This window comes from Pelobates fuscus, chromosome 2, assembly GCF_036172605.1.
Source record: "Pelobates fuscus isolate aPelFus1 chromosome 2, aPelFus1.pri, whole genome shotgun sequence".
Classification (NCBI taxonomy): Eukaryota; Metazoa; Chordata; class Amphibia; order Anura; family Pelobatidae; genus Pelobates; species Pelobates fuscus.
The window spans coordinates 98,424,655-98,437,927 of NC_086318.1; the positions used below are offsets into that span (position 1 = coordinate 98,424,655).

Here is a 13,273-nt window from a genome sequence, read left to right on the forward strand (position 1 = left end):
GTCAGCCAAGCATACGGAGATATTAAGCGCAAGCTACAAAAGTTAGAAGGGTTTGCAGGTATGTCAATCTCCCAACTAATGGAGGTAGCTAATAAGGTCTATATGAATAGGGAAACAGAAAGCAAGAAAGAGGAGGAGCGCAAGATGCGTAAAAAGGCTGATATGCTAGCGGTAGCGATCGCAGGCGTAGATAAACGGGGCCCAGATAGAGGCAATAATAGATGGAGTAGGGAGCCTTTGAGTAGGGATCAGTGTGCGTATTGCAAGGAAGAAGGGCATTGGAGGAACGAATGTCCGCAAAGAGAGCAGTACGAGAGAGACCAACCCAGGGCAGGCTACGGAAACTTTAGAGGCAGAGCGAGAGGTAGAGGAGGCCCCGGAGGGAGTAATGGGTATAGAGGGAGTAATGGGAACAGAGGAAGTGTTAGGGAAGATAGGTATATTCCAGCAGCGCAAAGGTCCCGCGATAGAGAAGGTAGGGACTTCGTAGGATTGGCTGACACGGTCATGGAGGACTATTGATACCGACCGGGCTCCATCCCCCTTGGTCGAGCGGAGCCTATGGTCGATGTATCAATAGGGGGGAAAAGGAGTGCGTTCATGATCGACACTGGTGCTGAACATTCAGTGGTGACTAATCTAGTTGCTCCTCCATCTGGAAGGACTATTACTGTGATAGGAGCAACTGGAAGAAGTGCTGAAAGACCGGTTCTTAAAAGTCGACTCTGTACATTGGGAGGCCACGTAGTAAAACACCAATTCCTTTATATGCCTGAATGTCCAGTCCAATTGCTGGGACGTGATATGCTATCCAAATTACAAGCGCAGATTACGTTCCTACCAGATGGAACAACATCTTTAAAGTTTAATGGACCTTCAGGTATTATGACTTTATCCGTACCAAAGGAAGAAGAGTGGCGACTTTATACAGTGTTGACTAGCCAAAACCCTAGGAGTGATGAGACATTGTTTAACATACCAGGAGTTTGGGCAGAGAACAACCCACCAGGACTGGCCCGCAATATTCCACCAATAAAAATTGAACTGAAACATGGGGTTTATCCAGTGAGCCTAAGACAATATCACATTCCGCAGAAGGCTAAGAAGAACATCCAATCCTATCTGGATAAGTTCATACGGTATGGTATCCTAAAATTCTGTACTTCCCCCTGGAACACCCCATTGCTGCCTGTTCAAAAGCCCGGTACAGATGAGTATCGACCTGTACAGGACTTAAGAGCAGTCAATGATGCGGTTGTTAGCATACATCCAGTTGTACCCAATCCATATAACCTGCTTGCTTTAATTCCGGGCGGGGCTACTTACTTCACAGTCTTAGACCTCAAAGATGCCTTCTTTTGCCTCCGAATTGCCGCAGAAAGCCAATGTATTTTCGCTTTCCAATGGGAGAACGCTGTAACGGGCTCAAAACGCCAAATGACTTGGACAAGACTGCCCCAAGGGTTTAAAAATTCACCTACCCTATTTGGTTCAGCTCTAAGTCAAGATCTACTGGATTTCGAGTCTATCCCAGGAGAATGTGTATTGTTACAATATGTAGATGACTTGTTGATAGCAGCAGTTACAAAAGAAATCTGTCAGCAAGCAACGCACGATCTACTACACATTCTCTGGAAGGCAGGATACAAGGTGTCTAGAAAGAAGGCTCAGTTGTGTTTGCCAACTGTCAAGTATCTAGGATTCCATATCTCTGAAGGTCAAAGAATTATGGGGCCAGAGAGAAAAGAAGCTGTCTGCCAAATACCAATACCCAAGAATAGAAGACAAGTGCGAGAATTCTTGGGGGCAGCAGGCTTCTGTAGGATATGGATTCCCAGTTATGCGATACTAGCAAAACCTCTGTACGCAGCTATCAAAGGTACAGAGCACGACCCCTTCTTATGGACCCAAGAACAGCAAACGGCATTTGAAGATGTGAAGAAGGCTTTGATGAGTGCCCCAGCATTAGGTCTACCTGATCACACACGACCATTCTACTTATATGTACACGAGCAAAGAAGAATGGCTGTGGGAGTATTGACACAGTACTTGGGATCATGGCAAAGACCTGTTGCCTACATGTCTAAGCAACTGGATGCAGTGGCCAGCGGACTTCCACCTTGTCTAAGAGCCGTAGCTGCAGCCGCCCTGCTAGTAGCTGAAGCCGATAAACTCACTCTGGGTCGAGAACTTTATGTACGAGTCCCACATGCAGTACAGACGTTGTTGGATTACAAAGGAAATCATTGGTTTAGTAACAGCCGTATGACCAAGTATCAAGCAATGTTGTGTGAAAACCCAAGAGTGCATTTAGAGACTGTAAACACCTTAAATCCAGCTACCCTTTTGCCGCAACCTACTGAAAGTCAACATGATTGTTTGGAAGTAATGGATGAAGTATTTTCAAGTAGACCAGATCTTCGTGATTTTCCCATCCAGAACCCCGATGTTCAATATTACACCGACGGCAGTAGTTATGTGAAAGAAGGGATCCGCTATGCAGGATATGCAGTGACAACAATAGACAAGGTGATAGAAGCTCGGCCACTGGCGAAAGGAACATCAGCACAAAAGGCAGAATTAATAGCACTAACACGAGCGTTACAATTGGCTGAAGGTTTAAGAGTAAATATCTATACGGACTCTAAGTATGCGTTTTTAACCACTCATGCCCACGGAGCTTTGTATAAAGAAAGAGGACTACTGAATTCAGAAGGCAAAGAAATCAAGTACGCAGCTGAAATCCTACAACTATTGGAAGCAGTGTGGGAGCCGAAAGAAGTCGGTATCATACATTGTCGAGCGCATCTGAGAGGAGATGGTGATGTAACCAAGGGAAATCGGATGGCAGATAGTGCAGCTAAGCGTGCTGCTGAATCAGGAAGACAGGAGTATGTAGGGCATATAGCTGCTCTTATACCAACTCCACTGTCCCAATGGACTCCAGTTTATACAGCTCAAGAAGAGGAGTGGTTAAAGACTGAACCGGGAAAGTATTTGGAGAACAAGTGGTATCAGCTAGAAGATGGAAGAATAGTCATACCAGCATCACTAGCGGTAGAAATTGTCCAAAATTATCACAACGGGACACATTCTGAGAGAGACAGTACTGAAGAATCTCTCAGGAAACATTTCTACATACCAAGATTGTCCAACTTGACTCAGGCCATTGTACGCAGATGTGTAACGTGTGCTAAGAATAATGCAAGACAAGGACCAGTAAAGCCACCAGGAGTCCAGTTTATGGGGGGACTCCCCATGTCCGATCTACAAATAGACTTTACAGTAATGCCTAAATCGGGTGGACATCGTTACCTGTTGGTAATTGTGTGCACCTATTCAGGCTGGGTAGAAGCATGTCCTACTCGTACAGAGAAAGCAGGAGAAGTTGTAAGATTCCTGCTACGAGAAATAATACCCCGATATGGACTACCCTGTTCTATAGGATCGGACAATGGTCCAGCTTTTGTTCATCAGTGCCTACAACAACTGACTCATATGCTTGGTATAAAGTGGAGGCTTCATACTGCATATAGACCCCAGAGTTCTGGTAAGGTAGAGAGAATGAATAGAACTATAAAGAACCAGTTGGCTAAAATGTGTCAGGAAACCCAACTTAAGTGGAACGTTCTCTTACCCATAGCTTTATTGCGAATCCGCAGTACCCCTACCAGAAGGATGGGCCTCTCTCCTTTTGAAATCATGTATGGGCGACCACCTCCCGTACTTGGTAACTTAAGGGGGGACTTGAGTCAGTTGGGAGAAGGAATTACTCGGCAGCAGGTTGTAGAGTTGGGTAAGACTATGGAGGAGGTACAGAAATGGGTACAAGATAGATTACCTGTGAATATTTATCCCCCTGTTCATAGTTATCATCCAGGAGATCAAGTGTGGATTAAAGAGTGGAATAATGTACCGTTAGGGCCCAAGTGGAGAGGTCCTTATGTTGTTCTTTTGTCTACCCCTACAGCGATAAAAGTAGCAGAAGTGACTCCGTGGATACATCACTCCAGGGTTAAACCAGCAGCAGTCGATTCTTGGCAAATTACAGCAGATCCAGAGAATCCCTGCAAGATCCGGTTGAAACGCACTACTCAGTCGGAGTAACGAGGAATTATTGTGGATTACAAATTTTATTGTTACAGGTGTGAGTGAGAAGGCCATAATAAAGCCTGTCCGCTTACCAACACATAGTGTATAAGCCAGGAAAGTCTCGAAGGGACACCTGTGAAGACGAGCAGAACTCCATTCCCTGCAGCCCTCACATCCTGGAAGCTGAGGTTCCATCGCACGGACGAAGACTGAGGATGACGGCGAAAGATGTGCTTTTGATTGTGTTTATTTATATGTGTTTTTATATTCAGGAAGGTAGAGGTACCGACACTCCTAGCTGTGAGGTATGCATTAAGACTACGAGAACAGGTAACCATATTTCCCAAACCCTAATTTGGCATTCACAATACGAATGTAAAGGAGAGGTATCAAGATGTAGATACCTAAATATAGACTATAGTGTGTGCCATTTAGGAGTAGGAGAACCTAAGTGCTTCAGTCCAGAGTATCAACCTCGTACAATTTGGTTGACTCTCAGGAATGGAGATCCTCAGGGGACCCTAATTAATAAGACGGTGTTAGAATCCGTACATTCTTCGGGTGTTCTGCTATTTGATGCGTGTAAAGCGATATCGAGTGGTAGAAAGCCGTGGAATGTATGTGGGGATCTTAGATGGGAGAGGACGTATGGGTCTAACGATAAATATATTTGTCTCAGTAGCAAAAATAAATATGTAAGTCCTAGATGCCCAAATAGAGATTATAACTTTTGCCCATATTGGTCTTGTGTGGGGTGGGCAACTTGGGGACAGACAGTAGACAAAGACATGATAGTGACTAAGTTGCCGACTAGCCCTTATTGTAAGTCTATGGAATGCAACCCAGTCCATATACTCATTAATAACCCCGACAAGTTCTTAGATAAGTATGGAAATTTATTTGGGTTTCAAATATACGGGACGGGTTTAGATCCTGGGACATTATTGTTTATAGGAATAGAGACTGATACGGTATCCTCCCAGACTCATCAAGTATACCATTCCTTTTACGAAGAGATGAGTATAGATAATAAGATCCCCCATAATGCTAAAAACCTGTTCATCGATTTAGCTGAAAGTATTGCCGGTAGTCTTAATGTTACCAACTGCTATGTGTGTGGAGGTACTAACATGGGAGACCAATGGCCTTGGGAAGCAAAGGAGGTAATGTCCGGTTCTGAGGCAGTTGACCAACTAATATCTACACAAGCCGATTATCATTTGAGTGTTAGAGGTAAATCTGAGTGGAGATTAAAGACCTCCATCATAGGTTATGTTTGCATAGCAAGGAAAGGAATAATGTATAATACTTCTGTAGGAGAATTAACTTGTCTAGGGCAAAAAGCTTATGATGATGATACAAAGAATACAACTTGGTGGTCGGCTTCAAATGTCTCAGAACCATCTAACCCGTTTGCTAGATATGCCAGTTTAAAGGATGTGTGGTTTGATTTATCCATCACATCTACCTGGAGAGCCCCAGCAAATTTGTACTGGATCTGTGGTAAGAAAGCCTATTCGGAGTTGCCACAGGACTGGGAAGGGGCATGTGTGTTGGGTATGCTCAAACCATCCTTCTTCTTGTTACCGATTGAAACAGGTGAGACTTTAGGTGTTAAAGTGTATGATGTGAATCATAGGAAGAAAAGGGGACCCATAGAGATAGGCGCCTGGGAAGATGATGAATGGCCTCCCCAGCGTATTATAGATTACTATGGGCCAGCCACGTGGGCTGAGGATGGTACCTTTGGTTATAGAACCCCTATTTATATGCTCAACCGTATTATAAGATTACAGGCGGTGGTTGAGATTATCACAAATGAGACATCACAAGCACTCAATCTTCTAGCGAAGCATAATACCAGGATGAGGACAGCAGTGTACCAAAATAGATTAGCCTTGGATTACCTTTTGGCAGTAGAGGGAGGTGTATGTGGGAAGTTTAACCTGAGCAATTGCTGTCTTCAAATAGATGACGAAGGGCAAGCAATAGCTGAGCTTACTAGCCATATGGTTAAACTAGTGCATGTGCCTACTCAGGTATGGAAAGGGTACAATCCAAGTAGTTGGTTTGGTAGCTGGTATGAGTGGTTTGGAGGGCTTAAGGCAGTGGTAGGTGGAGTCCTACTGATTTTACTGTTGTGTCTACTCCTACCGTGTCTTATACCCTTAGTAGTTAGGTCTGTGCAAAGCCTGATAGGAAGTATAGCAGAGAGGAAGGCTGCTGCACAGATAATGGCGATATATAAGTATAAGGCTCTAGATCAGGGAGAACCAATGCAAGAAGATGAATGTTGAAGATTCACATCATAAGATAAGTCTGGTCTGGTTCATGGTAACCTGAGGTATATGCAAACCAAGGTTAAGTGATGCCTCAAGTAATTGTGAAATATCAGAGGCATCAAAGGGGGGAATGTGATGTAATTCCAGTAAAATACAAGTTTAGCAGGCTAAGATTGCCACAAGGCATATGTATGTATATGTGTTTGTAGTATCAGTTAGTTAATTACACGTAGCTAAGATACTGTTATCACTGTACTGACCAGGTGCAGGAATGTAAGAACTGGAATTACGCGTCCCTCTCCTTTGTATCAGATGAGCCACGTGGTTAGACCGGATGGATGAGTTTAGACTCTATTTATTAAATAGGTTAAGGGTATGTGTGGGTGTAGTTAATTGTGGGAGGAGCTACAGTGCTATATAAGGAATGTACTCTATGTATTCAGTACTCAGACTTTGCTGTATTTTGGTGACGCTAGTCCCTCTGAGTCCCGATCGGTGATCCAATAAAGAATCTCTTCCTTCCTGAAGAAACCTGTGTCCATCTCTCTGTGCTTGGCTTCCGTCAGTTTCTCCGGTATCAGTTTGTCTTCAGAGCCAAAGGGGTCAGGGATATTTCACCCAGACCAATTAAATTAGATGAAGTGGTCTGGGTGCCTATAGGTCATTGAACACTAAAAGGCAAAGCTGGAGGGTGCACCTGCTTGGCATGTACGTGTTTAGGATCCTGGATTTATTATAGTTAATCTTGAAGTGTGAAAGTCTTCCGAACTCTGCAAATACGGGCATGATATTCAGAAGAGCAGTCTCATGATTAGTCACAAAATAATAAATTGTCCATGTAGGCTGCTAAAGACATGCAGATAAAATTTCAGGAAAAGGCTTTACATCAAAATGAAGTAGTAAAACCGGTCTATAGTTTGCACAACATCTTATTGGATTTGTATCTTATTTTTCCTATATATGTCTTTTTGCTTATATTTGTCAAACATACGGGATAGCAGCCTGACACTTTTATTGCCATGTAGTCTTCCTAAAAGGTTTTATTATATATAAGAGAGCGATGATCATTTGCATTTATGAGCGCCCCTTATTAAGCTGGAGAAGTTGTCTGGTTTGAAGACTGGGGGACAACTTTGTTTTTTGCATCTGTAACGGACCGTTTCACTTACAAGAGGATAAAACCCAGTTTAGGCGATATCCCCCGTTCCAGATGCACAGGCAGCTACTGCAAGCACCAATCTCCCGACTGGAAACACACGAACACTGGAATAGCTGAACAAGAAAAGCATACGAACAGCTTACACTCCTGGCAGTCGGCATACACTCCAATTCCCCCCCAAGAACAAGACGACACATCGGTTTGAGGGTCAAGCAGAATCTCAGGTCTGGCACACCCAGCCTGGTTTTTATTACAAATGTACACATACAGGCCACACCCAGGTGAGGCATAAAATAACCAATAGTATCATAGGTGCAACCCACACATCCCCTCCCCTTAGTGTGACACATAATCCCATTATACATACAGTTAAAATATACTTTTTACACAACTTTCATAACTCTAAAACCATACAGCACATTCACATAAAAATACATATCCACAATCAATCCATTCAGGGGAACAACATATTAAAAAATTGCATGAATCAGACCAGGGGTTCAAAAGTTAATAAAAGTATATTTTGGGCCCTGGCTTGCAGCATGGCAAAATCTGGCTCAAACAGAAGTAAAACATCCCCCACAATGCATCCCGGCTTCCTCCCTTCTGCCCTGGAGATAATTGGAGAAGTAATCCAATTATCTCCCAGGTCAAAGACAAAACTCCATTACACATGTGGGGACCTAAATACAGGATTATGTTTTAAAATATATAAAGTCACTTTTTATACATAAAACAAAGACATGTAACATATCCCCAGATAGCTCAGGTCTGCATGCACATTATTAGGTGAATGGCACGCAGACCACACAAATACAGTTTAATTGCCATGGAGCCAAAGTCTTTCCCATAGTCTTTCATTATATGAATAGGCTCCATGGCATAGCTATCTGGGGGTATCACTGCTCACACAGGGCAAGTACCGAATGGCCCCACTGTGTTTAAAGGGCCAGAATGAGTGACATGCACTCTGTTAGGGCCGAATATGTTTTGTAAAAGGGCCCAATCTCCCAGGGCCATAGTCCAAAGGCAAGAGGCGGGCAAGCAGCCCCCTCCAAGGACACGTGGCGAGGTCGGTTTCGCCACAGCATCTGTCTTGGATCCTAATTGGTAAAGATGAGTTTTGAGCGTACCATTGCTTTTTTTGATTCATTGCTCTTCTTAAGGAAGAAATCGGGTACAACGCACTTGTGGGCCTCCCTCAATTCTGCTACATTATCAGGCTGTGACAGGAGCTACTCACTGAGTTGCCAGATAGAGATGGTGGGTTTATGCATGTCTCAGACTAGTGTTAAGATGACCGGGGCATGTTCTAACCATGTAGAAATACCTATGTTTATGGATAAGAGGTAGGTTGATGGTAATAGTGTAGTGTAGCTTGTGCCATGTCCAGAAGCAGGGGCAGCGCTCCCATGAGTCGGCACTGACAGCCACCTTAGGGTGAACAAATGGAAGAAAAGAAATATCCAGGCACACCTGAGGTTTCTTCTACAAGGCAGTCTATTTTATTTTTAAATTTATTTTATTTGAAACAAGGAAGTGGAAACCCTGTTCTGGCTCCCCTGTGAGCCTTTATCAAGTCCCTTTCAAATAAAAATTACTGCGTTTTACAAGTAACCTCAGGTTTGCCTGGATATTTCTTTTCTTCCATTTGATGTCTCCAGGGATTGGCTCTCCCTTTCTGGAGCACCCTACAGGAAGTATTCTGTGTGTGTGTGTGTGTGTGTGCGCACGCGCTCTTTTACTTGTGTTTTTAAACAAGCATGGGGGCACCGGGGACCGAGCTCTGGGTCTGGTGCACGGGGCTACAGAGGAGATGAAGGTATCTCCCTATTCAGCCCCTAATGGGCTGGTGCTTTTTGAATGCCAGCCCCGGAAGGAGGTGGAAGATCCACAGCCACCTGGGGGTGAAAGTTCTGCATCCAACTATTAGAGCATTGCTGCAGCAACTCTCTGATAGTTCCCTGGTGGCGGCCAGAAGCAGCTTAAAGACAAACCAGTGTGTATCCCACTGGACCACCACGGAACAGGGTTCCCACCCTCCCTGGTCAATGGTAAGCATCTGGGAGGGGGAAATGCACCCCCAACGGCATGGCTAAAATGTAGGTATGCAACTGTGATTGCATGTAGGACTGTCTGTCTCTGTATGTCTGCATGACTGTCTTTATGTCGCTATATGTTTGCGTATGTATGCCTCTGTATGCATGTGTCTATCTGTCTCTGTATGACGGTGTACCAGTATGTTTAGGTTGCATGACTATGTCTGTATGATTAGATTTGTTTGTTGCTCGGAAGACATTTCTTGCTATACCATTGTAAGACGTCTTTTCAAAGCTCCTTTAAGAGGAGAAAGTGAATTAAAATGTAATTTAATGTCCTACTTAATTTGACATTCCTTGTTCTTTAAGAAGTATAAAGGCAATACTTAATGCATATAGAGAGTCTGCCAAAAAAACATTTTCCATGACTATTTTATTTCAAACTTTGGACATGTGAAAGGAGATTATGCAGCTGGAGCCCATAATGCATAACTTCAGATACACAAGACAAGTGGAGACTTTATGAAATGGCCTCTCCTGAACGCTCAATATCTGTGTGTTAAATACTGCACCTATTCATCAATAGGGAAGATCCACGCTACACATAGATGGGTTATGTGCTTTTGTATACTAAATATGTGAGCAGTGCACATCACTGAAAGGCTCAGAGAAGAATTTTAAACTCATTAAATGGATTGTGCAACAAACCTCAACTGCTATGCAGAAGGTAGAGAAATAACAAGATAAATTTAGGCTAAAATTGACTTATTTATATAAATGAAAAGGAAAAAAAACTAAATCGATTTTTGACTTCATTTAAAAAAAAAAAAAAAAAAAAAAAAATTAAATTTAAATTACTTCAAAATTTTCCAAAATTCTTAGTTTTGTGATTAACCACATCCAAGACCCAATAGAAACCGGTTTTAGTAGAAAACATAACTTTCATAACAGATGATTTAGTCTTTTTTTTGGCACTTGGAATTTCAGGTACTAGATCTTTATCTGCATCCATCCACCTCCCTTTACTTAAATTGTAGGGATTAGAAATGACTAATCACATGGCTAGTGATTCCAAGGGTGATATTCCTGAAGCCTATGCTGAAAATATTTAGAGAAACAAAACAAAAACCTCACCAGTGATTACTGATAAAATTCTTTCAATTGTTTTCATGCTGGTCCTACCAATTTTCTTTGAGATTTCAAAGCATTAACCCTGTGGGGTATGCATTGCATGTTCCTTTAAGGGATAAGACCATACCAACTATTTTAAGGCAAATCTACATGCTTCTTTATCTGAAGGAGAAGTACATGGGCAATGCAAACTGTAGTTTAAATTAGTTGAACAGGGCAAGAAAATACAAATTTTCCATTTTTGTTGTTTAAAACTGAAATTCCTATACCCAAGTCTGGCAGCTAGAGAGGCTATAGCCAAAATCTGGTTCCACCCAGTGGTCCCCTCCATTAACATGGTTGCCACGAAAAGAAAAGATACATACCTTATGTACAAGCTAACTGCGCAGGTTAGGAGTACTCTGAAAAGATTTTAAAAACTTGGATAACTAGTAATTGGGTAGATCAACCATAGCACCACTGAGCTTAACTGTGAGCCTCTCTTACCTGGTCGCCATCCCAGCCGGTATTCAGACACCGACTTCTCACAGGAGGTCCATAGAACAGCTTATGTAACCTTAGGGTCTCTTGACTAATGTAACCTACTGCCCCATGCCTACACCCACAGTTGTATTTTCTTTCCACACCTAACATATCTCTCATAATTGATCCTGTTTTCTTATCCTTTTCTTTCCCATTTCTTAAACTTCCCCTGGCCTTGGTGCACTGGGATATAAGCTACGAAGCTGATCTTTATTGCCATAACCAGCTACTTCACAAGGGCTCACTCTGTACCTCAATAGACAATGGATGGGTGCGCTGTAGTTAGGACACCCTCCATTACGTTACTTTTTTGTAATTTTGTTCTCCTCTTATAAAAAAACAAAACAAATGTGATGGCTCGAATGTGTATATGCATACTTATAATTGAGATGTTCTATTGTTTGATGGATCTTTGATGGTACACCTTTGTCAATGGATGCATTACATGCTTGTGTTCTTGCTCTGACTGCTTTCCAACTGAAATGCTATCATACTAAAATAAAGAATAAAAACACACAAAAAAAACCCTGCAATTTCTATCAGTTTTCCAGTTACCAGTTTAGTAAATCCACCCACATTTCTTATCTCGCTGGACCCATTCGTGAGTGACTGGATAATTCACTTTGTCTGCTATGTAATGATGAGAATATTAAGCTTTCTTGCGGGAGCAACATATTTCTGTCCAGTAAACACATTTTTGCTGAACTGACATAGACATAAACAATTCATGGTCAGTAATATAAACTCGCACTTTATTCAAGAATACGGAGTGAGTGATTATTTGTAAGATTAGTCATTTTGACATCCAGATGGAGCAGATTATATTGCACAACTTGTTTAATCCATTCTGCCTCTAAAGTCACAGATTGGAAAATCATATCGAGAGCATATTATATACAAGTATCCCATAACTGTTCAAGTGCAAAATTTCCCACTGAAAAGTGAAAACTGCAAATGTCTGCACGTTTCGTAATTTGTGGGAATTCTCACAATTACAGAATAATTTGTAAAACTGCATAATGTTTTATGCAATATGAGCAGGTTACTTTACAAGCAATCCGATGCTAATTACTATGAAGAGTTAGTTATGATGAGTTGGAGAGCAGAAGTTTCTGGGACATCAGCTGACTGGGTCACGTTTTCCCTTGACACTTGCTTTGGGTGGTGAATACAATGTTACAGTTTAGTACAGTGCAGTCAAACCCTGCAATGTGGAAATTAAGTAGTCATGCTAAATCTTTGGAATTATTTTCGGAACGGATTTTATTTTTTCTGCACCATCTAAATTCTACATACTCCATACTTTCTTTTTTTTTTTTTCTCTCTGTCGATGTGGATGCATGACACTAATAACTTAAATACGAACATGTGCATTTCCGTAAATTAAATGTATTTGATATTATATTTTAGGATTATCCAAAGGTGACAATTGGGATCTTTATTGAACAGCCAACTCCATTCCTACCTGAATTCTTCAACAAATTGTCGGCATTAGATTATCCAAAGGAAAATCTCTTTCTGTTCATTCACAATAATGTAAGTATCTCAAGTGAATTTGTATGTGCATTCAGATATTAATCGGTCAAGTAAAATGATTGATCTATTAAATATAGCCTTCATGTCATTATGTATTACTAGTGTGATAATTCAGTATGGGTATACACTTTACAAACTGTCCATTCTTGATGCTGCTAGAGTTCTACACACAAATAACAGCAGCAGTGACGTGGATGTTGCACATTATAGACCAACTGGAAATATTTTCAAGCTCAATAATTTTTGGAATACTATTTACAATTCTCTTCTTTACTATCTACAATTATCAGTTTAGTGAATAACTTGGAGACTGTTTAAAGGGACACCCCAAAGTATGTGTGTGAGAGATATATATGCTCACTGTATAGGTTATGTGCAAGGAGGTATCCTGTCACAGTATATAATGGTTTATAACTGCATAAATTAGCAACTCATTATACCCTGTCATCTGTGTATTTATCTCTCATATAGAGCAAGCCCTGCTTCTGTGCAGAGATCCCTGCCTTCCATTA

General features: G+C 41.8%; 1 protein-coding gene across 2 annotated transcripts in view; it reads left to right on the plus strand.

Moving 5' to 3' along the window:
- The window catches only part of PLOD2 (procollagen-lysine,2-oxoglutarate 5-dioxygenase 2), a 117,110-nt gene that overhangs the window by 73,532 nt on the left and 30,305 nt on the right, over window positions 1–13,273 (plus strand). For both annotated transcript variants that reach the window (XM_063442489.1, XM_063442490.1), the window contains exon 9: window positions 12,636–12,761. In XM_063442489.1, the coding sequence (XP_063298559.1) occupies window positions 12,636–12,761 (126 nt within the window). The remainder of the gene's footprint in view (window positions 1–12,635; window positions 12,762–13,273) is intronic.